The sequence below is a fragment of the Taudactylus pleione genome, unplaced genomic scaffold, assembly GCF_031769625.1.
Source record: "Taudactylus pleione unplaced genomic scaffold, aTauple2 ptg001329l, whole genome shotgun sequence".
NCBI lineage: Eukaryota > Metazoa > Chordata > Amphibia > Anura > Myobatrachidae > Taudactylus > Taudactylus pleione.
In genome coordinates this window covers 914760-940380 of record NW_028285729.1, presented here as the reverse complement: position 1 = coordinate 940380, position 25621 = coordinate 914760, and the positions used below count along the sequence as shown (strand labels likewise).

The following is a 25621-nucleotide window of genomic DNA, read 5'->3' as shown; positions in this document are numbered from 1 at the left end:
AACATACAGTGTAATGAGATAGATATAGGGGTAACGGAAGAACATACAGTGTAATTAGATACATATAGGGGTAACGGAATAACATGCAGTGTAATGAGATACATATACGGGTAACGGAATAACATACAGTGTAATGAGATACATATAGGGGTAAAGGAATAGCATACAGTGTAATGAGATACATATAGGGGTAACGGAATAGCATACTGTGTAATGAGATACATATAGGGGTAACGGAATAACATACTGTGTAATGAGATACATATAGGGGTAACGGAATAACATACAGTGTAATGAGATACATATAGGGGTAACGGAATAACATACAGTGTAATGAGATACATATAGGGGTAACGGAATAACATACAGTGTAATGAGATACATATAGGGGTAATGGAATAACATACAGTGTAATGAGATACATATAGGGGTAACGGAATAACATACAGTGTAATGAGATACATATAGGGGTAGCGAAATAACGTACTGTGTAATGAGATACATATAGGGGTAACGGAATAACATACAGTGCAATGAGATACATATAGGGGTAACGGAATAACATACTGTGTAATGAGATACATATTGGGGTAACGGAATAACGTACAGTGTAATGAGATACATATAGGGGTAACGGAATAACGTACAGTGTAATGAGATACATGTAGGGGTAACGGAATAACATACTGTGTAATTAGATACATATAGGGGTAACGTAATCACATACAGTGTAATGAGATACATATAGGGGTAACGGAATAACATACAGTGTAATGAGATACATATAGGGGTAACGGAATAACATACAGTGTAATGAGATACATATAGGGGTAAAGGAGTAACATACAGTGTCCTGAGATACATATAGGGGTAACGGAATAACATACAGTGTAATGAGATACATATAGGGGTAACGGAATAACATACAGTGTAATGAGATACATATACGGGTAACGGAATAACATACTGTGTAATGAGATACATATAGGGGTAACGGAATAACATACTGTGTAATGATATACATATAGGGGTAACGGAATAACATACAGTGTAATGAGATACATATAGGGGTAACGGCATAACATACAGTGTAATGAGATACATATAGGGATAACAGAATAACATACAGTGTAATGAGATACATATAGGGGTAACGGAATAACATACTGTGTAATGAGATACATATAGGGGTAACGGAATAACATACAGTGTATTGAGATAAATATAGGGGTAACGGAATAACATACAGTGTAATGAGATACATATAGGGGTAACGGAATAACATACAGTGTAATGAGATACATATAGGGGTAATGGAATAACATACAGTGTAATGAGATACATATAGGGGTAATGGAATAACATTCAGTGTAATGAGATACATATAGGGGTAACGGAATAACATACAGTGTAATGAGATACATATAGGGGTAACGGAATAACATACAGTGTAATGAGATACATATAGGGGTAACGGAATAACATACTGTGTAATGAGATACATATAGGGGTAACGGAATAACATGCAGTGTAATTAGATACATATAGGGGTAACTGAATAACATACTGTGTAATGAGATACATATAGGGGTAACGGAATAACATACTGTGTAATGAGATACATATAGGGGTAACGGAATAACATGCAGTGTAATGAGATACATATAGGGGTATCTGAATAACATACTGTGTAATGAGATACATATAGGGGTAACGGAATAACATACAGTGTAATGAGATACATATAGGGGTAACAGAATAACATACAGTGTAATGAGATACATGTAGGGGTGAAGGAATAACATACAGTGTAATGAGATACATATAGGGGTAACGGATGAACATACAGTGTAATGAGATAGATATAGGGGTAACGGAAGAACATACAGTGTAATTAGATACATATAGGGGTAACGGAATAACATGCAGTGTAATGAGATACATATACGGGTAACGGAATAACATACAGTGTAATGAGATACATATAGGGGTAAAGGAATAGCATACAGTGTAATGAGATACATATAGGGGTAACGGAATAACATACTGTGTAATGAGATACATATAGGGGTAACGGAATAACATACTGTGTAATGAGATACATATAGGGGTAACGGAATAACATACAGTGTAATGAGATACATATAGGGGTAACGGAATAACATACAGTGTAATGAGATACATATAGGGGTAACGGAATAACATACAGTGTAATGAGATACATATAGGGGTAATGGAATAACATACAGTGTAATGAGATACATATAGGGGTAACGGAATAACATACAGTGTAATGAGATACATATAGGGGTAGCGAAATAACGTACTGTGTAATGAGATACATATAGGGGTAACGGAATAACATACAGTGCAATGAGATACATATAGGGGTAACGGAATAACATACTGTGTAATGAGATACATATTGGGGTAACGGAATAACGTACAGTGTAATGAGATACATATAGGGGTAACGGAATAACGTACAGTGTAATGAGATACATGTAGGGGTAACGGAATAACATACTGTGTAATTAGATACATATAGGGGTAACGTAATCACATACAGTGTAATGAGATACATATAGGGGTAACGGAATAACATACAGTGTAATGAGATACATATAGGGGTAACGGAATAACATACAGTGTAATGAGATACATATAGGGGTAAAGGAGTAACATACAGTGTCCTGAGATACATATAGGGGTAACGGAATAACATACAGTGTAATGAGATACATATAGGGGTAACGGAATAACATACAGTGTAATGAGATACATATACGGGTAACGGAATAACATACTGTGTAATGAGATACATATAGGGGTAACGGAATAACATACTGTGTAATGAGATACATATAGGGGTAACGGAATAACATACAGTGTAATGAGATACATATAGGGGTAACGGAATAACATACAGTGTAATGAGATACATATAGGGATAACAGAATAACATACAGTGTAATGAGATACATATAGGGGTAACGGAATAACATACTGTGTAATGAGATACATATAGGGGTACGGAATAACATACTGTGTAATGAGATACATATAGGGGTAACGGAATAACATACAGTGTAATGAGATACATATAGGGGTAGTGGAATAACATACAGTGTAATGAGATACATATAGGGGTAATGGAATAACATTCTGTGTAATGAGATACATATAGGGGTAACGGAATAACATACAGTGTAATGAGATACATATAGGGGTAACGGAATAACATACAGTGTAATGAGATACATATAGGGGTAACAGAATAACATACAGTGTAATGAGATACATGTAGGGGTGAAGGAATAACATACAGTGTAATGAGATACATATAGGGGTAACGGAATAACATACAGTGTAATGAGATACATATAGGGGTAACGGAATAACATACAGTGTAATGAGATACATATAGGGGTAAAGGAATAACATACAGTGTAATGAAATAGATATAGGGGTAACGTAATAACATACAGTGTAATGAGATACATATAGGGGTAACGGAATAACATACAGTGTAATGAGATAGATATAGGGGTAACGTAATAACATTCAGTGTAATGAGATACATATAGGTGTAACGGAATAACATACAGTGTAATGAGATACATATAGGGGTAACGGAATAACATACAGTGTAATGAGATACATATAGGGGTAAAGGAATAACATACAGTGTAATGAGATACATATAGGGGTAACGGAATAACATACAGTGTAATGAGATACATATAGGGGTAACGGAATAACATACAGTGTAATGAGATACATATAGGGGTAACGGAATAACATACAGTGTAATGAGATACATATAGGGGTAACGGAATAACATATAGTGTAATCAGATACATATAGGGGTAACGGAATAACATACAGTGTAAACGTTTCGTGGCCTCTACCCTTTGTCTCCTATCTGCAGGTCTATACCATGTCTGAGCGATATTCCTTCATGGTGACCTCCGGCTCCGTCGTCTACACGGCCATTGCTGTTGGTAATGTCTTGGGCAGGAGCCGACTTGTGTTGGGGCAGTTTCCCCCCATCTTGTCCCTGCAGACTGCACTTCTGGGGCTAGACCAGAGGTTCCACGTTCAGACAGGTGAGATGCTCTGCAGAGATTGGGCGATGGGGGTGCGGTACATCTGCGCATATAGAGAGTCTGTGACATAGAACACTTGGGAAGGGAGAGACGTTCTCGCTTATACAGATATCATCAGTTTTCCTCCCTTCGGCTGGGTGGCGGCTCCTCACATTGGGGCTTATTCTCAGTCATACGCAAAGTGGGTGTTGTTGCGAGCAGCGGCGAATGCCTATTTTACTACTTTATGCTAATTCAACTAATGCGAGGGATTGCGCATGTGCAAGCAGAAACCTGCGCCACCCATTGGTTATACGAATGCAATCGCGAGCGTCATAATTACTATCCGTAGTAACGCCACCCCCATGCCGGGTGCCAGAGATAGGTCAGAAACAGGCGCCCCTTCCCCCTATACGCGTAACTCAGAATCACACGGAGCTTTCGTTACACGCCCTCGGCGCTCCTACAAGTGAGGTCAGTACCGCGATTGCATTGTCCCCGCCCAGTTCCCGCCCTATTCCACGGAAAGACAGATCTGGCCAAGATGCGTCTGAAATAGAATAGGACGAACATATGTTAAAATGTGTAAAGTCTGTGTGCTGAAACTCGCCATTTGCGCCCGTGGAGAGAGATCCGAGCTTCTCAGAATCAGCCCCATTATTTCTCTAACCATAATGAGGCAAGTCTCCAGCTGCTGTACCACTACAATTCTCAGCATGCTCTGCCAGCCCTGCTGGGACTTATGGTTCCTCAACTCCTCTTGTACCATAGATAACCTGCTCCTAATGTGGGCCACAAATCGGGACTCTATTCCACCTGTAGGTTAGGGCCACTGATTCACCACGTTTAATCAGAATCACCCTAATCAATCTGTTCTTCTTGCTTAGACGTAACAGATTGTGACTTATGCAGAATTTTCACGTATTTCTGCTGTTTTACAAATGATACTAAAACCGTTGTTCCGTGCGCTGTGGGCGGTGTCTGTCCGAAACACGCACGCAGGTGCTTGATCATGTAAATTGCCCCCGAAGTTGAATGTGGCTGGCACTTGTTGCCCTCTGCACTTGGAGAGGCAGATCAAAAGTGGACAAGTACAGCACCCACCCATACGCCCTAAGATAATTAACCAGCACCAGTATTAATCCTGAGCTAATTACTGCTAAAGATTTAGAACACGTCTATCATTCCCCTTCCCCCTGTGCTAAATAGCGCTGAGTCTTTTCCTGATACCCCTTAGGCGTTGGGCGCAGGGGTAATAGACTATAAGTCCCAGCAAGCCCTGGCATCCCTGGAGTGCTTGGGCAGGATTATGCTTATAGAGTCCTCCACAACCGTATGAAATCTAATATTTTAGCTGCCGCGGGTTTACGCCTGTGATTTAGCCGCAAAGTTGCACCAATAATATTCATTTTATCCGGCATTACAATGGTAGACGCAGGAACGGTGGGTGTAGTCCTGCCTCTAGGAGACGCGATGCTGTATGAAGGATGATGTTACTGTACCTTCGGGGATAGACCGCGCACAGCCGCGCCAGTGACTATGATCTATTTTGTCCCCAGTTCTCCAGTTCGTGCCTCAGTCGGTGGACATCAGACTTTGCACGTTCAGCGAGCAGATTCAGAAGGGGCTGAGCTCGGCGCTGTATGAAGTGAGGAGGTCGCGGCACGAGAGCGATAATTTCACAGTCCAGGTAACGGGCGCTTGCGTTACCGCAGGCCACCATTATACCTTTAGCTATAGAACCACTATTCTATACGTATCCATACCAATGTTGTCAATATTACAGTGCTGAGACCACTCTCCCAGTACATTTAGACTATACCCCCATAACATGGGCAGAATACACAATATACATCGCCGCCCCCAGATGTGGTGACACGATTTCCCGTATGGAGATAAATCCAGCACTTGATACATTTCCCCCAAATTCTCTATTTTTCTTATTTCTTTGAAATGAATGTGTTGAAGGTTGTACCAACTATCTCTGGAGACGTCTAGTGTCAGCTCTCCCTTCCCCTCCCCCAGATAGTGAACATTACATCCAGTCCGCCCCCAGTTGGGATTTGGAAGGCGCCTGTCACGATATCCTACGCCGTCAGAGACCGGAATGGTTTTATGAATGGTTCCGATGTCAGTGATCAGCTTCGGAACCTCAGTCTGGTCGAGTTCAGTTTCTTCCTCGGATTTCCGGTGAAACAGATCGCAGAGCGTGAGTACACTGCCCGTTGTAGGGGAGGGGGCTCTGCAATGGGGGGGCAGAGGTGGGTGATTGAACGTTTTCTGGTGTTAGCGGTACAGATGTACGAATCTGGTTCTTCTCATCGGCTCTGAGGTTAAAAAAATGTCAATGGAAATTCTCCCAGTTTAGAAAAGCAAAAAAAGATTTCAGCTAAATTCTAGCAATGCTAATGGTACGAACCGCATTGGAGCGTGTCTGCGTTTAATATAGGATAGAAAAGTTTTCCCATGCAAAATGGACAGCAGACTGAAATGAAAGTACATACTGGGTGTGGCTAGAACATGTGACACCTTATATATATTTTTTTTAAAGAATAAGGGGTAAATTTACTAAAGTGAGAGTTTTTAGAAGTGAGTTTTAGAAGTGATGTTGCCCATAGCAACCAATCAGATTCTACTTAACATTTAACTAGCACCTCCTAGAAGATAATAGCTAGAATCTGATTGGTTGCTATGGGCAACATCACTTTTAAAACTCACTTCTAAAAACTCTCACTTTAGTAAATTTACCCCTAACACTTCAAAGAGATGCCTACTTTCAGAGAAGTGTTTCGCATAATGTAATGACTGCTCCCACCGAGACCTGGGAGGCTTTAGGAGAGAACCCTGCAGGAGCTGAGATTGCAGGGGGATCCGCAAGAGGTGGAGTCAGTCAGCCCACCCAACCGCCATGTCATCCATCCAATATCGCTATGTTTTAATGAGTTCATATAACTAACAAACAATATTGTACGAGCTTAGACAGTCACGTGTAGTGATGGTATGTGAATGGCACTTCAGGGTAAAGGAGCGATAGTCTGCACCACAACTGGACGGATCTTACCACCTGCAGGATGGAATCCCGTAACTATTATACAGCAGAAATAGGGGATCCTGCTCGAATCATACGGAAACCGGGGGGTGGGATTGTGGTACTACTTTATGACAGCCAGATCTATAAAAGAGGATGTTTCCATTAAGTATATGTAATTTGTTGATGAAATTAGAAGCTGCGGATCGTTGGCGACAAGTGTAATTCATTGCTCAGCAAAGCACGAGGCCGCGGCCTGTGAGGTCATTGCCGCGCTCTCAGTGTTCTTGTAAACGTTTACAAATGGTGATTTGGGTCTGGCGGGTGGATTTATATCCCCCTCATCAGAGACTGATGTCATTGTGTGCTCAGGGGCTGTTTGTATAGACAAAACCCCCTTCCCCAGTCCCCGGTCCGCTTTACAGACTTAGCTGGGAATAATACGGGTCTGAACAATAGAGATCTCTGAGCTGCAAAGTTTCCCACATTCCCAGACACAGAGCGGACGGAGGCTCCGGGCAGCGGACGTGTCTGCGTTTTATAATCCAAAGCCCCTAACGTTTGGTTCACTGTGAGTTTAGAGCTGACGACCGGTTGTATTAAAGTTTCATTAAATGCATTATAGACCATACAAATCACTATTATAATTTTTTTTTAATCACTAATAGCTTTTTTTTCATCACTGTACAAGTATTTTTTAGTATAATTCTCCCATAGTGCCAACATCAGCCACTAGATGGCGTATGACCACACGTGATGTTATCGGGGTTCCTTATTGCAGGTAACTAATGAGAAAATACTAGAATTCTAACAAAAGTGTAATGTCCAGCGTGCTTTGCTGGTGCATCTGTAAGTAGCCATACCATATACTACAACGGGGCTCACAGCTTCTTTTGGGGGATGTTAATGATTAGATCTGGAATAAATTATCTGCATATTAAGTATTTTCATAAATAAACTAGTGGTAACAAATCAGCACATTGTAATTCTTCCGGTTACTTCTTCTGTAACAACAATGTGTTCTCTGGAACACTCGCAGTATACAGCCGGTTATACAGCAGCTTTTCTGTGTGATAACCGCTTATTTTGATTTCAGCATCAACGTACCCGCAGCTGAATCTGTCTCCGCTGCTGATGGAGTCCTGGCTCCGCACAGGTGAGTGTAGGCGTATCTGTAACCTGCAGAGCCTGATGTAAAGCAATGAGTGTAGAACGAGAAATAAAACTTGCTTAATATATTGTATACACAATTCTGTATTTGGTGGAGTAATGCTGCAAAAATTTAATTCACTAACATCAGTCATCTCCTGATATACTCTGTGCTGCTGGGGACCCTGCTCCTTCCATTATATAACTCTCAGCCTGTGGCTTCCTGCTGCCTCCATTCCCCTCCTCACATCATATCACTGTCCCTGTCACATGCAGCCCTGTCCTCACTGACACATCACTCATCTCCTGATATACTCTGTGCTGCTGGGGACCCTGCTCCTTCTACTATATAACTCTCAGTCTGTGGCTTCCTGCTGCCCCCATTCCCCTCCTCACATCATGTCACTGCCCCTGTCACATGCAGTCCTGTCCTCACTAACACATTGCTCATCTGCTGATATACTCTGTGCTGCTGGGGACCCTGCTCCTCCCACTATATAAATCTCAGCCTGTGGCTTCCTGCTGCCTCCATTCCTCTCCTCACATCATGTCACTGCCCCTGTCACATGCAGCCCTGTCCTCACTAACACATCAATCATCTCCTGATATACTCTGTGTTGCTGGGGGACCCTGCTCCTCCCACTATATAACTCTCAGTCTGTGGCTTCCTGCTGCCTCCATTTCCCCCCATTTTTATGAGGTGACTGTTGGACTGTGTATGAATTATGGAGACAATTTTAAATTTTTTTTCTGAATTTTTGTCTGTCTGTTCGTTCCTCTGTACACTGTATATATGATATATATCCATGCGGTAACTGTTGGTGCACGTCACTAAGGCCTCTGTATACTGTATATATGATATATATCCATACGGTGACTGTTGGTGCCCGTCACTAAGGCCTCTGTACACTGTATATATGATATATATCCATGCGGTGACTGTTGGTGCCCGTCACTAAGGCCTCTGTACACTGTATATATGATATATATCCATGCGGTGACTGTTGGTGCCCGTCACTAAGGCCTCTGTACACTGTATATATGATATATATCCATGCGGTGACTGTTGGCGCCCGTCACTAAGGCCTCTGTACACTGTATATATGATATATATCCATGCGGTGACTGTTGGCGCCCATCACTAAGGCCTCTGTACACTGTATATATGATATATATCCATGCGGTGACTGTTGGCGCCCGTCACTAAGGCCTCTGTACACTATATGATATATATCCATGCGGTGACTGTTGGTGCACGTCACTAAGGCCTCTGTACACTGTATATATGATATATATCCATGCAGTGACTGTTGGTGCACGTCACTAAGGCCTCTGTACACTGTATATATGATATATATCCATGCGGTGACTGTTGGTGCACGTCACTAAGGCCTCTGTACACTGTATATATGATATATATCCATGCGGTGACTGTTGATGCCCGTCACTAAGGCCTCTGTACACTGTATATATGATATATATCCATGCGGTGACTGTTGGTGCATGTCACTAAGGCCTCTGTACACTGTATATATGATATATATCCATGCAGTGACTGTTGGTGCACGTCACTAAGGCCTCTGTACACTGTATATATGATATATATCCATGCGGTGACTGTTGGTGCACGTCACTAAGGCCTCTGTACACTGTATATATGATATATATCCATGCGGTGACTGTTGGTGCACGTCACTAAGGCCTCTGTACACTGTATATTTGATATATATCCATGCGGTGACTGTTGGTGCACGTTACTAAGGCCTCTGTACACTGTATATATGATATATATCCATGCGGTGACTGTTGGCGCCCATCACTAAGGCCTCTGTACACTATATATATGATATATATCCATGCGGTGACTGTTGGTGCACGTCACTAAAGCTCTGTACACTGTATATATGATATACATCCATGCGGTGACTGTTGGCGCCCATCACTAAGGCCTCTGTACACTGTATATATGATATATATCCATGCGGTGACTGTTGGTGCACGTCACTAAGGCCTCTGTACACTGTATATATGATATATATCCATGCGGTGACTGTTGGTGCACGTCACTAAGGCCTCTGTACACTGTATATATGATATATATCCATGCGGTGACTGTTGGTGCACGTCACTAAGGCCTCTGTGCACTGTATATATGATATATATCCATGCGGTGACTGTTGGCGCCCATCACTAAGGCCTCTGTACACTATATATATGATATATATCCATGCGGTGACTGTTGGTGCACGTCACTAAGGCCTCTGTACACTGTATATATGATATACATCCATGCGGTGACTGTTGGCGCCCATCACTAAAGCCTCTGTACACTATATATATGATATATATCCATGCGGTGACTGTTGGTGCAAGTCACTAAGGCCTCTGTACACTGTATATATGATATATATCCATGCGGTGACTGTTGGCGCCCGTCACTAAGGCCTCTGTACACTGTATATATGATATATATCCATGCGGTGACTGTTGGTGCACGTCACTAAGGCCTCTGTACACTGTATATATGATATATATCCATGCGGTGACTGTTGGTGCACGTCACTAAGGCCTCTGTACACTGTATATATGATATATATCCATGCGGTGACTGTTGGTGCACGTCACTAAGGCCTCTGTACACTGTATATATGATATATATTGCTGCTTGTTTCCTCCCAGTGCTGTTGGGGGTACAGGACCAGCATCTGAGGGATGAAGCGTTTCAGACGGAGATGGAAAGGAAACTGGCGCAGCTCATCAGCGAGGCGACTTCACAGAAACGGCGCTGGAAAAGAGCGAGCTACGCTGGGAGCAACACCGTGCAAGTGAGAATAGTGATACACGTGGTACACGTTACATAGTACAGGTGACATGGTTTATGTCATACAGTACACATGTAGTACAGGTCACATGGTGCAGGTCACATGGTACAGGTCATGCAGTATTTAGTACAAGTCACACCGTACATGTCACATAGTACAAGTCCCATGGCACACATCATACGGTACACAGTACATAATATACCTCACACGGTACACGTCACACCGTACATTGCGGGGAGAATGACATATAACATGTGAGAACGGTTCCCTTCCCCCCAGGTGGTGAACGTAACTCGCCTGGATGGCGCGGATGACCCTGTGCAGCTGCTGTACTTCATAGAGGATCAGTATGGCCGACGTCTGGAGGCGGACAAGGCCTCAAGCCTGATTAATGAGGTGAACGTCCAGCGAGCAGCCATCATCCTCGGATACCGCTTGCAAGGCGCGGTGGCGCAACGTGAGTGATACCTGTACGGTGTCCTGGGGGGGCTATGCACGAATCCCCCGACAAGGCTTCCACTCAGTCCCTTCTCTGTCACTGCAGCACTTAACCAGGCCCAGGAATCCGACCGCCAGGCGCAGAACCTGTGGATCATCGTGGGCGTGGCTGTGCCGGTGTTGGTGGTGACGGTGATCATAGTGATCCTCTACTGGAAAATGTGCCGGACGGACAAGCTGGACTTCCAGCCGGATACAATGAGCAACCTGCAGCAGCGGCAGAAGGTGAGGGTCTGTACAGGGGTCACAGGGCGTGTAAGGAGAACACAGAGGGTCTGTACAGGGGTCACAGGGCGTGTAAGGAGAACACGGAGGGTCTGTACAGGGGTCACAGGACGTGTAAGGAGAACACAGGGTCTGTACAGGGGTCACAGGGCGTGTAAGGAGAACAGGGAGGTTCTGTACAGGGGTCACAGGACGTGTAAGGAGAACACGGAGGGTCTGTACAGGGGTCACAGGACGTGTAAGGAGAAAACGGAGGGTCTGTGCAGGGGTCACAGGACGTGTAAGGAGAACACAGAGGGTCTGTACAGGGGTCACAGGACGTGTAAGGAGAACACAGAGGGTCTGTACAGGGGTCACAGGACGTGTAAGGAGAACACAGAGGGTCTGTACAGGGGTCACAGGGCGTGTAAGGAGAACACGGAGGGTCTGTACAGGGGTCAAAGGACGTGTAAGGATAACACGGAGGGTCTGTACAGGGGTCACAGGACGTGTAAGGAGAACACTGAGGGTCTGTACAGGGGTTACAGGGCGTGTAAGGAGAACACGGAGGGCCTGTACAGGGGTCACAGGGCGTGTAAGGAGAACACGGAGGGTCTGTACAGGGGTCACAGGGCGTGTAAGGAGAACACGGAGGGTCTGTACAGGGGTCACAGGGCGTGTAAGGAGAACACGGAGGGTCTGTACAGGGGTCACAGGGTGTGTAAGGAGAACACGGAGGATAGGTATAGGGGTCACAGGACGTGTAAGGAGAACACGGAGGATCTGTACAGGGATCACAGGATGTGTAAGGAGAACACGGAGGGTCTGTACAGGGGTCACAGGACGTGTAAGGAGAACAGGGAGGGTCTGTACAGGGGTCACAGGACGTGTAAGGAGAACACGGAGGGTCTGTACAGGGGTCACAGAGTGTGTAAGCAGAACACGGAGGGTCTGTACAGGGGTCACAGGACGTGTAAGGAGAACACGGAGGGTCTGTACAGGGGTCACAGGACGTGTAAGGAGAACATGGAGGGCCTGTACAGGGGTCACAGGACGTGTAAGGAGAACACGGAGGGTCTGTACAGGGGTCACAGGACGTGTAAGGAGAACATGGAGGGCCTGTACAGGGGTCACAGGACGTGTAAGGAGAACACGGAGGGTCTGTACAGGGGTCACAGGACGTGTAAGGATAACACGGAGGGTCTGTACAGGGGTCACAGGGCGTGTAAGGAGAACACGGAGGGTCTGTACAGGGGTCACAGGACGTGTAAGGATAACACGGAGGGTCTGTACAGGGGTCACAGGGCGTGTAAGGAGAACACGGAGGGTCTGTACAGGGGTCACAGGGCGTGTAAGGAGAACACGGAGGGTCTGTACAGGGGTCACAGGACGTGTAAGGATAACACGGAGGGTCTGTACAGGGGTCACAGGGCGTGTAAGGAGAACACAGAGGGTCTGTACAGGGGTCACAGGACGTGTAAGGATAACACGGAGGGTCTGTACAGGGGTCACAGGGCGTGTAAGGAGAACACAGAGGGTCTGTACAGGGGTCACAGGCCGTGTAAGGAGAACACGGAGGGTCTGTACAGGGATCACAGGGCGTGTAAGGAGAACACGGAGGATCTGTACAGGGATCACAGGACGTGTAAGGAGAACACGGAGGGTCTGTACAGGGGTCACGGGACGTGTAAGGAGAACACGGAGGGTCTGTACAGGGGTCACAGGACGTGTAAGGAGAACATGGAGGGTCTGTACAGGGGTCACAGGGCGCGTAAGGAGAACACGGAGGGTCTGTACAGGGGTCACAGGGCGTGTAAGCAGAACACGGAGGGCCTGTACAGGGGTCACAGGACGTGTAAGGAGAACGCGGAGGGTCTGTACAGGGGTCACAGGGCGTGTAAGGAGAACACAGAGGGTCTGTACAGGGGTCACAGGGCATGTAAGGAGAACACAGAGGGTCTGTACAGGGGTCACAGGATGTGTAAGGAGAAAACGGAGGGTCTGTACAGGGGTCACAGGACATGTAAGGAGAACACGGAGGGTCTGTGCAGGGGTCACAGGGCGTGTAAGGAGAACACAGAGTGTCCGTACAGGGGTCACAGGCCGTGTAAGGAGAACACGGAGGGTCTGTACAGGGGTCACAGGACGTGTAAGGATATCACGGAGGGTCTGTACAGGGGTCACAGGACGTGTAAGGAGAACACGGAGGGTCTGTACAGGGGTCACAGGGCGTGTAAGGAGAACACAGAGGGTCTGTACAGGGGTCACAGGCCGTGTAAGGAGAACACGGAGGGTCTGTACAGGGATCACAGGGCGTGTAAGGAGAACACGGAGGGTCTGTACAGGGATCACAGGACGTGTAAGGAGAACACGGAGGGTCTGTACAGGGGTCACAGGACGTGTAAGGAGAACACGGAGGGTCTGTACAGGGGTCACAGGACGTGTAAGGAGAACATGGAGGGTCTGTACAGGGGTCACAGGGCGCTTAAGGAGAACACGGAGGGTCTGTACAGGGTTCACAGGGCGTGTATGGAGAACACGGAGGGTCTGTACAGGGGTCACAGGGTGTGTAAGGAGAACACGGAGGGTCTGTACAGGAGTCACAGGGCGTGTAGGAGAACACGGAGGGTCTGTACAGGGGTCACAGGACGTGTAGGAGAACACGGGTCTGTACAGGGGTCACAGGGCGTGAAAGGAAAACACGGAGGGTCTGTACAGGGGTCACAGTGCGTGTAAGTAGAACACGGAGGGTCTGTACAGGGGTCACAGGACGTGTAAGGAGAACACGGAGGGTCTGTACTGGGGTCACAAGGTGTGTAAGGAGAACACGGAGGATAGGTATAGGCGTCACAGGACGTGTAAGGAGAACACGGAGGATCTGTACAGGGATCACAGGATGTGTAAGGAGAACACGGAGGGTCTGTTCAGGGGTCACAGGACGTGTAAGGAGAACACGGAGGGTCTGTACAGGGGTCACAGGACGTGTAAGGAGAACTCGGAGGGTCTGTACAGGGGTCACAGGGTGTGTAAGCAGAACACGGAGGGTCTGTACAGGGGTCACAGGACGTGTAAGGAGAACACGGAGGGTCTGTACAGGGGTCACAGGACGTGTAAGGAGAACATGGAGGGCCTGTACAGGGGTCAAAGGGTGTGTAAGGAGAACACGGAGGGTCTGTACAGGGGTCACAGGGCGTGTAAGCAGAACACGGAGGGCCTGTACAGGGGTCACAGGACGTGTAAGGAGAACGCGGAGGGTCTGTACAGGGGTCACAGGGCGTGTAAGGAGAACACAGAGGGTCTGTACAGGGGTCACAGGGCATGTAACGAGAACACAGAGGGTCTGTACAGGGGTCACAGGACGTGTAAGGAGAAAACGGAGGGTCTGTACAGGGGTCACAGGACGTGTAAGGAGAATACGGAGGGTCTGTACAGGGGTCACAGGGTGTGTAAGGAGAACACAGAGTGTCCGTACAGGGGTCACAGGCCGTGTAAGGAGAACACGGAGGGTCTGTACAGGGGTCACAGGACGTGTAAGAAGAACACGGAGGGTCTGTACAGGGGTCACAGGACGTGTAAGGAGAACATGGAGGGTCTGTACAGGGATCACAGGGCGTGTAAGGAGAACACGGAGGGTCTGTACAGGGGTCACAGTGCGTGTATGGAGAACACGGAGGGTCTGTACAGGGGTCACAGGGCGTGTAAGCAGAACACGGAGGGCCTGTACAGGGGTCACGGGGCGTATAAGGAGAACACGGAGGGTCTGTACAGGGGTCACGGGGCGTGTAAGGAGAACACGGAGGGCCTGTACAGGGGTCACAGGACGTGTAAGGAGAACACGGAGGGTCTGTACAGGGGTCACAGGACGTGTAGGAGAACATGGAGGTTCTGTACAGGGGTCACAGGACGTGTAAGGAGAACATGGAGGGTCTGTACAGGGGGTCACAGGACGTGTAAGCAGAACACGGAGGGCCTGTACAGGGGTCACGGGGCGTATAAGGAGAACACGGAGGGTCTGTACAGGGGTCACAGGGCGTGTAAGGAGAACACGGAGGGCCTGTACAGGGGTCACAGGACGTGTAAGGAGAACACGGAGGGTCTGTACAGGGGTCACAGGACGTGTAAGGAGAACATGGAGGTTCTGTACAGGGGTCACAGGACGTGTAAGGAGAACATGGAGGGTCTGTACAGGGGGTCACAGGACGTGTAAGGAGAACACGGAAGGTCTGTACAGGGGGTCACAGGACGTGTAAGGAGAACATGGAGGGTCTGTACAGGGGTCACAGGGCGTGTAAGGAGAACACAGAGGGTCTGTGTATAGGTAACACTTCACATCATGCTCCCGCACTAATCACTATTGTGTGTGTTGCTTTATGCTGTGAGTTCCCTCACATACAGAGTACTTCCGTTTCCCCCGTAGTTATATAGCTTTATGCCTACTATACGGGAGCACCGCACAATTTACTCATATCGGATAGAATAATCCAGTTGTATATGATTATATTTGTGGTTTGAAATTCAGTGTTATAAATATTTTGGTGATGCCGGTGCAGGATCCTTTTTCTTTCTTTTGCCTCCATTTAAATCTTAGTAAGACCACAAAGTATGAGTACACCCAAATACCAGGGGATCAATTGGTGAAATGATGAATGAACTGATAGGATGCCTTGTGATAGAGACACATAAGTCATTATTTCTACTTCAGGGTCCATAGGGGGTCCACAGGGTTGACCTTGGGGTATAGCTGGATCTGGATCCACGGGCACCACGCAGTTAAAGCTTTGCTGCTCCCAGGATGCACTTGGGTCCGTCCTCCTCTATACCCCGCCCCGGCCACAGGCACCTCAGTTTTAGTTGGTGCCCGGCCGGAGTCGGGTCACCCTGTCGCAGTGGGGCTGCAGGAGCAGCCCCTAAGCTTTATTTTAAAAGAGAAATTTTTTATTTTTTTCTTCTTTTTTTACACTGTTAGAGCGGCAGCATCAGACTGTCCTTTAGGACGTCCACGCTGCCGCTCCTTCTCCCCGCTGGCGCCGCGACGCCAGTACAGCTCTGGGGATCGCGGCGGGACCCCAGAGCCTGTACTAGCCGGGCTCTGGGGACTCCCTTGACTGCTGCCGGACGCGACGGGGATCAGGTAAGCCGCGGGTCGCCGCGTGCGGCGGCCCGCGGATACTTCAATGCAGTCAGGAGCCTCCGGTCCCTGGGGACAGACCGGAGGCGCTAGCGGCGGCGGCGGGCTCCCCCTCAATTGAGGAATACCCCGCGTGTCCGCTAGACCACCAGGGTATCAGGCTGGTAGCGGGACCGGCAACCCGGGGGTTAATTGCTAGCCAGGGGAGGCAGCCTTCCCTGTCTAGCGGCTCCTCCCCTCAGCTCAGCGCGCCTTTCAACTAGGAGTCTGGCGTCGCTGAGCTGCTCTTATCTCTCGGCCACTCCTCCTCTGAGGTCTCCGGCGGCCATCTTTACTGGCACATCGCAGACTCCCAGGCGGTATCAAGTGGACCGGTCCCCCTGTGTACCTCTCCCCTGCTAAAGGACAGTGTACACAGCGCTATAGCCCTCCCAGACACTGAATCTGGGCGGTTGATTGTAGCGGAAGGTGCAGTGAGTATAACTTTTCTGCATTGTATGTGACTATTGCTAGTGCTGCCTGTCTGTGACTTATTCTCCTTACTGTCAGCTTATAACTATCCCTTTCCTTCTCCTACGGCCCGCAGGTGTGTGGGGGAAGGGCGTTTTTCTGAGACCCTCACTTATATAAAACACGTATTTGTGGGGTCAGTCACATACTGTTGTGTGCTACACAGTACCATATCTGGGCTGTTGTGTCGCATACTGGTGAGTGCGCGGGTGTTAAAACCGTAATTCCTCTGGTGATACCTATTTCTTGTGTATTTACGGTATCATGTCGGATGAGGAGACTGAGCGCTCTGTGGCTCCTGTGCTATTTTCCTGCAGACGCTGTACTGCTGGAGTTGATGGGGAGGACTTATCTCAGGATGGTCTGTGCGGGCGGTGCCAGCTGGTACCGGGCCCCTCCAACCCCCCTGTATCACAGGACCCTCCTTGGGCGATGTTTTCACAGGTGCTGGCGTCTATTGCGGACCGGTTATCGGTCCCATCAGCGGTCCCTTCTAGGGCGTTACCGCAGCCCACCATCCCCCATTCCCCGAGGGTTCCACAAATGTTGCGGTCTTCCCCCGGGGCCCAGACTGTGGGTCCTTACTCGGGACTGCCTGTGTATGTGCAGTCTTCCCCAGGGACGTGTCAGTCTGTAGTGCCTTTGCAGAGTGTTGCTCCGACGGCTCCTCCACCTTGGGTGGATGTTCTATCCAGCTCCGTACAGAGTCTGGCGGCTTCATCCTCTGCGTTTCAGTCTATGTTGCAAGGTGATGTGCCACCAAGGGTGTCTAAACGTCCGGTTGTGAGTTCACTAGCTGCGCAGTTGTCGGACTCGGAAGTGTCCTCAGATGATGGAGAAATCCATGAGGACTCTGACTCTGATGTCATGGGGCAGGAGGTGGAAGCTAAGTCCTCCATTAATGTTCCAGCCTTAGTTAGGGCGGTGCGGGCTATCCTACATGTTGAGGATGATGCGCCGGCTCCTAGGTCGAAGTTTCCTAATTTTAAAAAGGCCAAGGTGACCTCAACTGTGTTCCCCCTGTCTGATCAATTATCGGATCATATGGCGGCGGCCTGGCAATTACCTAGTAAGAGGTTCCATCCACAGAAGAGGTTGGCGGCGAACTATCCTTTTCCTGAAGCTCATTGCAGGAAATGGGAAACTCCGCCGGCGGTGGATTCCCACGTTACCCGCTTGATCAAAAGCGCGACGTTGCCATTGCCGTCTATCTCCTCTTTGAAGGATCCCACGGACAGGAAGGTGGAGACTTGTTTAAAGTCCATTTATTCTCTTTCCGGGGCGGTGGCTCGCCCGTCCATGGCTATCTCCTGGGTGGCTAAAGCCATTGAGGCATGGGCCAATGCCTTGGAGGATACCTTTCCTGATGAGGCTCCGGATATCCAGAGAGCGTTAGTGGGACAGATGCGGGATGCAGCTTCCTATATTGGGGAAGCGTCTTTGGATGCCAGCCTGCTCACTTCTAGGGTGTCGGCTGCAGCGGTATCTGCTCGGCGCTCCCTGTGGCTGAGGTCCTGGAGGGCTGATGCAGATTCAAAAAAGGGTCTGGAGGCCTTGCCTTTTAATGGTGATTTACTATTTGGTCCGGATTTGGACAGAATAGTGGATACTTTGGCTAAGTCCAAGTCGGCTTTTCTCCCTTCGGCCTCTGCGCCGGCTAAAGTGAGGAGCTCTGCCTTTCGGTCCTTTCGGGTTCAGGGTAAGGCCAAGGGCCAGTCCTTCCCGAGACATTCGGCGACCAAGGCCGCACCCAAGCCCAAGAAGCAGGCATGGAGTGCTCGGCGCCCTTCTTCCAAGCAGGAGGATAAGCCTGCTGCCTGATGGGACGGGCCTCTCTCTGGGGGACCCCAGAGTGGGAGGCCGACTTCTCCAATTCGCCCAGTGTTGGCACAATACCACCACGGATGCCTGGGTTCGAGAAGTAGTCTCTCAGGGGTACGCCCTGTCTTTTCGGTTCAGGCCGCCCCACCAGTTTTTCTGTACGAGTCCTTCTCTGGACAAGACCAAAGCTGGTCAGATTCAGGTAGCTATAGAATCCTTGCTACAAGCAGGGGTCATTGTTCCCGTTCCGCAGTCTCAGCGCGGGACGGGGTACTATTCTACTCTGTTTCTGGTACAGAAACCCAATGGTTCTCATCGCCCTATCCTGAATTTGAAGTCTCTGAACAGATACCTCAGAGTTCCCAGGTTCAGGATGGAAACGTTACGTTCCATCATTCTGGCGATGGAACCCGGGGATTATATGGTCTCCCTCGATATCCAGGACGCCTATCTCCATGTGCCCATAGCACCGGCACATCAGCGGTATCTGAGGTTTGCTATCCTGAACCATCACTACCAATTTCGGGCGTTGCCTTTTGGCCTTTCCACGGCTCCGAGGGTGTTCACCAAGGTGATGGCGGTTATGGCTGCCCACCTTCGGGGTCAGGGTCTACGTCTGTTGCCGTACCTGGACGATCTTCTGCTGCTGGCGAGCTCCCCGGAGGTGCTTCTTCGACATCTCCACCTGACCATTGCTTGTCTTCAAGCACACGGGTGGTTGATAAACTGGAAGAAGTCCTCCCTGATTCCATCACAGCGGATGGTTCATTTGGGAGCCCTGCTGGATTCTCGTCAGCAGCGGATTTTCCTGACTCCAGAGAAGGTCTCCTCCCTGCAGCTGCGGATACACAGTTGCCTGAGCAGTTGCCGCCTGTCGGTCCATTCAGCTATGAGAGTTCTGGGGTCCATGGTGTCGACATTCGACATGGTGGAATTTGCCCAGTTCCATTCCCGGCCCCTGCAGGAGCTGATTCTATCGGAATGGAACGGGTTACCTCACCGGATCCGCTCTCAGATGCTGGTGTTGTCCGCGGAGGTTCGGCAGTCTTTGGCTTGGTGGCTTCAGACGGTGCATCTGGTCGAGGGGCGCCCCTTTTGGATCCCGGACTGGGTCCTGCTCACGACGGATGCCAGTTTTCGGGGTTGGGGGGCAGTGACCGGCTCATTATCGCTTCAGGGTCGTTGGTCCGCGGAAGAAGCACTTCTCCCCATCAACATCCTGGAACTGCGGGCTGTGTACAGGGCCCTGCAGTCGTCCGGCCCCGCTCTTCACGGAAGGGCGGTTCAGGTGCAGTCCGACAACGCCACCACGGTGGCGTACATCAACCACCAAGGGGGAACTCGCAGTCGGGCAGCAATGTCGGAGGTGTCTCGCATTCTTGCTTGGGCGGAGTGTCACGTTCCAGCGATCTCGGCAGTCTTCATTCCCGGAGTCCTCAATTGGGAGGCGGACTTCCTCAGCCGTCACGATGTGCATCCCGGGGAATGGTCGCTTCACCCAGAGGTGTTTCAGCTACTCGTGGACAGGTGGGGGCTGCCGGAGCTGGACTTGATGGCCTCCCGTCACAATCACAAGTTGCCCGTTTACGGGTCAAGGACAAGAGACGCAGGCGCCTGTCTGGTAGACGCTCTGTCGGTGAAATGGACGTTTCACCTGGCGTATCTGTTTCCTCCGATATCCTTACTTCCTCGGGTTCTGCGGAAATTCAAGCAGGACGGCGGCACGCTCGTGCTGGTGGCTCCGGCGTGGCCCAGACGTCCTTGGTACTCCGATCTGAGGTGCCTCTCCATCGACGCTCCGTACCTTCTTCCTCAGCGTCGGGACCTGTTGTCTCAGGGGCCCTGCCTTTACCCGGATCTGGGTCGGCTGTCTTTGACGGCGTGGCTCTTGAGACAGCCGTCTTGAGGTCTAGGGGTTTCTCCAGTTCAGTGATTGGTACCATGCTTAGGGCACGCAAGCCTGCCTCCGCGCGGATTTACCACAGGGTGTGGCGCACTTATTTTCAATGGTGTGAATCCAGAAACTATGATCCGCAGGTGTTCCGGGTTTCCAGAATCTTGGAATTTCTTCAATCGGGTTTGGACCTCGGCTTACGCCTGGCCTCTCTGAAGGTTCATGTGTCTGCTTTGTCCGTGTGGTTTCAGCGACGGATTGCTACACTGCCAGATGTTTACACCTTTTTCCAAGGTGTTCTCAGGATCCAGCCTCCCTTCGTGCCTCCGGTGGCTCCGTGGGACTTGACGGTGGTACTGAGGGTCTTGCAGGGTCCTCCTTTTGAGCCGCTTGAGTCGGTGGAGCTCAAGTGGCTGACGTTTAAGACCATTTTTCTCCTGGCAATTGCTTCGGCCAGGAGGGTTTCAGAATTGGGGGCGCTTTCCTGTCGCCCTCCTTTTCTGATTTTTCACCAGGACAGGGCAGTGCTTGCCCAAAGTGGTTTCAAAGTTCCACATTAATCAGGAACTTGTTTTGCCAGCTTTTCAGTCACCTGATCTTTCGGCTGGTGAGGCTTCCTTGGATGTGGTCCGGGCACTTAGAATCTATGTGGACCGGACTGCTTCGGTTAGGAAGTCGGATTCTTTGTTTGTCCTCTTCGGTTTTCACAAGAGGGGTTGGCCTGCCAACAAGCAAACGTTAGCCCGTTGGCTTCGTTCAGTTATTTGTGAGGCTTATGCGCAGGAGGGTTTACCTGTGCCAGCCTCTGTTAAGGCTCATTCCACTCGTTCTGTGGGTCCCTCTTGGGCTGCTAGACGTGGCGCCTCCGCTGTTCAGCTGTGTAAGGCGGCTACTTGGTCTTCAATTCAGACGTTTTTGAGGTTTTATGCGTTTGACACCTTCGCCTCTCAGGATGCATCCTTTGGGCGCCGGGTACTCCTTTCAGCACAGGAGCGTCCCCGCCCTTAGTTGAACTGCTTTGGGACATCCCCAAGGTCAACCCTGTGGACCCCCTATGGACCCTGAAGTAGAAAACAAGAGATATGGTAAGAACTTACCTTTGTTATCTCTGTTTCTACGAAGTCCATAGGGTCCACAGGGCGCCCGCCCTGACGCACCTGGCTTCAAATGAGCTGTGTGGCTGGTCACCGGTTTTCCGTCTCCCATTTCTGTGAGTATGGTTTCTTGTGTGTTCCAGTCTTCCTTCTCTCTGTTTAGTCTCCTCCTCAGGCCTTAGCTGCTTACCAACTGAGGTGCCTGTGGCCGGGGCGGGGTATAGAGGAGGACGGACCCAAGTGCATCCTGGGAGCAGCAAAGCTTTAACTGCGTGGTGCCCGTGGATCCAGATCCAGCTATACCCCAAGGTCAACCCTGTGGACCCTATGGACTTCGTAGAAACAGAGATAACAAAGGTAAGTTCTTACCATATCTCTTGTTATATTGGCGTAGTCGTATTGCTGCGTTGTTGCTCAGTGATGTCAGGCACATGGGGGGTATATAATCCGGCAGAATCTTGGGGACGATATTGATAATTGATAATGGCGCAGTAGGAAACAAGTTGTCACAGAACGGGCGATAGATGTTGTTATCCAGCGAGACGTAGGCTGGTGACATGTAGTTGGTCCTGGTGCAGTATCCTAGGGATGGAATCTAGTGATCCCTTACCCACGGGATGCGTTCGCCATCCCGGCAGTCGAGATGCTGACGCTTACATTACTGGCGCCGGAATACCGACGCTGGTCATAATGTCTGCGCCAGCATCCTGACCACTGAAGGTAAGTAGCGTTGTTGGGGGGAGGGTTAGGTTTAGGGGTTAGAGTTAGGCACTAAGGGGGGAGGTTATGGTTAGGCACTAGGGGGCACTAGGGGGGAGGTTAGGGTTAGGCACTTGGGGGGGAGGTTAGGGTTAGGCACTAGGGGGAGGGTTATGGTTAGGCACTTGGGGGGAGGTTAGGGTTAGGCACTAGGGGGAGGGTTATGGTTAGGCACTGGGGGGGAGGTTAGGGTTAGGCACTAGGGGGAGGGTTATGGTTAGGCACTAGGGGGGGAGGTTAGGGTTAGGCACTAGGGGGAGAGGTTAGGGTTAGGCACTAGGGGTGAGGTTAGGGTTAGGCACTAGGGGTGAGGTTAGGGTTAGGCACTAGGGGGGAGGTTAGGGTTAGGCACTAGGGGGGAGGTTAGGGTTAGGCACTAGGGGGAGGGTTATGGTTAGGCACTAGGGGGGAGGTTAGGGTTAGGCACTAGGGAGGTTAGGGTTAGGCACTAGGGGGGAGGTTAGGGTTAGGCACTAGGGGAAGGGTTATGGTTAGGCACTAAGGGGGGAGGTTAGGGTTAGGCACTGGGGGGGAGGTTAGGGATAGGCACTGGGGGGGAGGCTAGGGATAGGCACTAAGGGGGGAGGTTAGAGTTAGGCACTAGGGGAAGGGTTATGGTTAGGCACTAGGGGAAGTTAGGGTTAGGCACTAGGGGGGGAGGTTAGGGATAGGCACTGGGGGGGGAGGCTAGGGATAGGCACTAGGGGGGGAGGTTAGGGATAGGCACTAGGGGGGGAGGCTAGGGATAGGCACTAGGGGAGGAGGTTAGGGTTAGGCACTAGGGGGCGAAGTTAGGCACTAGGGGGGAGGTTAGGGTTAGGCACTAGGGGAAGGGTTATGGTTAGGCACTAAGGGGGGAGGTTAGGGTTAGGCACTGGGGGGGAGGTTAGGGATAGGCACTGGGGGGGGAGGCTAGGGATAGGCACTAAGGGGGGAGGTTAGAGTTAGGCACTAGGGGAAGGGTTATGGTTAGGCACTAGGGGAAGTTAGGGTTAGGCACTAGGGGGGGAGGTTAGGGATAGGCACTGGGGGGGGAGGCTAGGGATAGGCACTAGGGGGGGAGGTTAGGGATAGGCACTAGGGGGGGAGGCTAGGGATAGGCACTAGGGGAGGAGGTTAGGGTTAGGCACTAGGGGGCGAAGTTAGGCACTAGGGGGGAGGTTAGGGTTAGGCACTAGGGGGAGGTTAGGCACTAGGGGGGGGAGGTTAGGTTTAGGCACTAGGGGGGGAGGTTAGGGTTAGGCACTAGGGGGGAGAGGTTAGGGTTTGGCACTAGGGGGGGAGGTTAGGGTTAGGCACTAGGGGGGGAGGTTAGGGTTAGGCACCAGGGGGAGGGTTAGGGTTAGGCACTGGGGGGGAGGTTAGGGTTGGGCACTAGGGGGGGGAGGTTAGGGTTAGGCACTAGGGGAGAGGGTTAGGCACTAGGGGGGAGGTTAGGGTTAGGCACTGGGGGGAGGTTAGGGCTAGGCACTAGGGCAGAGGGTTAGGCACTAGGGGGGAGGTTAGGGTTATGCACTAGGGGGGGTTAGGGTTAGGCACTAGGGGGGGAGGTTAGGGTTAGGCACTAGGGGTGAGGTTAGAGTTAGGCACTACGGGGGAGGTTAGGGTTAGGCACTGGGGGGGAGGTTAGGGTTGGGCACTAGGGGGGAGGTTAGGGTTGGGCACTAGGGGGGGGGGGGGTTAGGGTTGGGCACTAGGGGAGAGGGATAGGCACTAGGGGGAAGGTTAGGGTTAGGCACCAAAGTGGGAGGGTTAGGTTAGGAGAGGGGGAGGGTTAGCATACCGACCAAGAAGTGTCGGTATGTTAACCTTGTCAGGATCCCGACTGTCGGTATTTCATACCTATCCCCTTACCCACTATTGTACGACTGTGGGACCGTCACGATGGCGTCTCGGCAGCGTCTTAGGGTAGCCACTTGCTCCATTTGCTCATGTTCACTGAAGTGTCCAACATTGGAATTGTCCACCTCAGACCTCTTGGAGTTACGGAATTGCTGGTCTGGTAATATCAGCGGGTAACTGACCACATACTGTACTAGTTACTGTCCTGGGTTTATTGTAGCAGCATCCAGCTTAAGGGGGCTAATTTCTGTAGTTTGTAAGGCGCTGCGGAACCCTTGTGGTGCCATATAAATAAAGGATAATAATAATAATAGGGTTAAAAACCGGGGAGGGAGGGTGTTAGGATTAGGGAGCGGGGAGGGGGAGGTCAGGGTTAGTCACTAGGGGAGGGAGGGTTAGGATTAGGGTGCGGGGAGGGGGAGGTTAGGGTTAGTCACTAGTGGAGTAGGTTAGGGTTAGGCACCGGGGAGGGAGGGTGTTAGGATTAGGGTGCGGGGAGGGGGAGGTCAGGGTTAGTCACTAGGGGAGGGAGGGTGTTAGGATTAGGGTGCGGGGAGGGGGAGGTTAGGGTTAGTCACTAGGGGAGTAAGTTAGGGTTAGGCATCGGGGAGGGAGGGTGTTAGGATTAGGGTGCGGGGAGGGGGAGGTTAGGGTTAGGCATCGGAGAGTGAGGGTGTTAGGATTAGGGTGCGGGGAGGGGGAGGTTAGGGTTAGTCACTAGGGGAGTAGGTTAGGGTTAGGCACTGGGGAGTGAGGGTGTTAGGATTAGGGTGCGGGAGGGGGA

The 25621-nt window shown here is 49.9% G+C and overlaps 1 protein-coding gene across 2 annotated transcripts in view; it reads left to right on the top strand.

The window, feature by feature from the left end:
- The window catches only part of KIAA1549 (KIAA1549 ortholog), a 118949-nt gene that overhangs the window by 80279 nt on the left and 13049 nt on the right, over positions 1-25621 (top strand). For both annotated transcript variants that reach the window (XM_088463171.1, XM_088463170.1), the window contains exons 4-10: positions 3932-4109; positions 5648-5778; positions 6114-6297; positions 8213-8272; positions 10945-11090; positions 11367-11544; positions 11632-11810. In XM_088463171.1, coding sequence (XP_088319297.1) covers positions 3932-4109; positions 5648-5778; positions 6114-6297; positions 8213-8272; positions 10945-11090; positions 11367-11544; positions 11632-11810 — 1056 coding nt within the window. The remainder of the gene's footprint in view (positions 1-3931; positions 4110-5647; positions 5779-6113; positions 6298-8212; positions 8273-10944; positions 11091-11366; positions 11545-11631; positions 11811-25621) is intronic.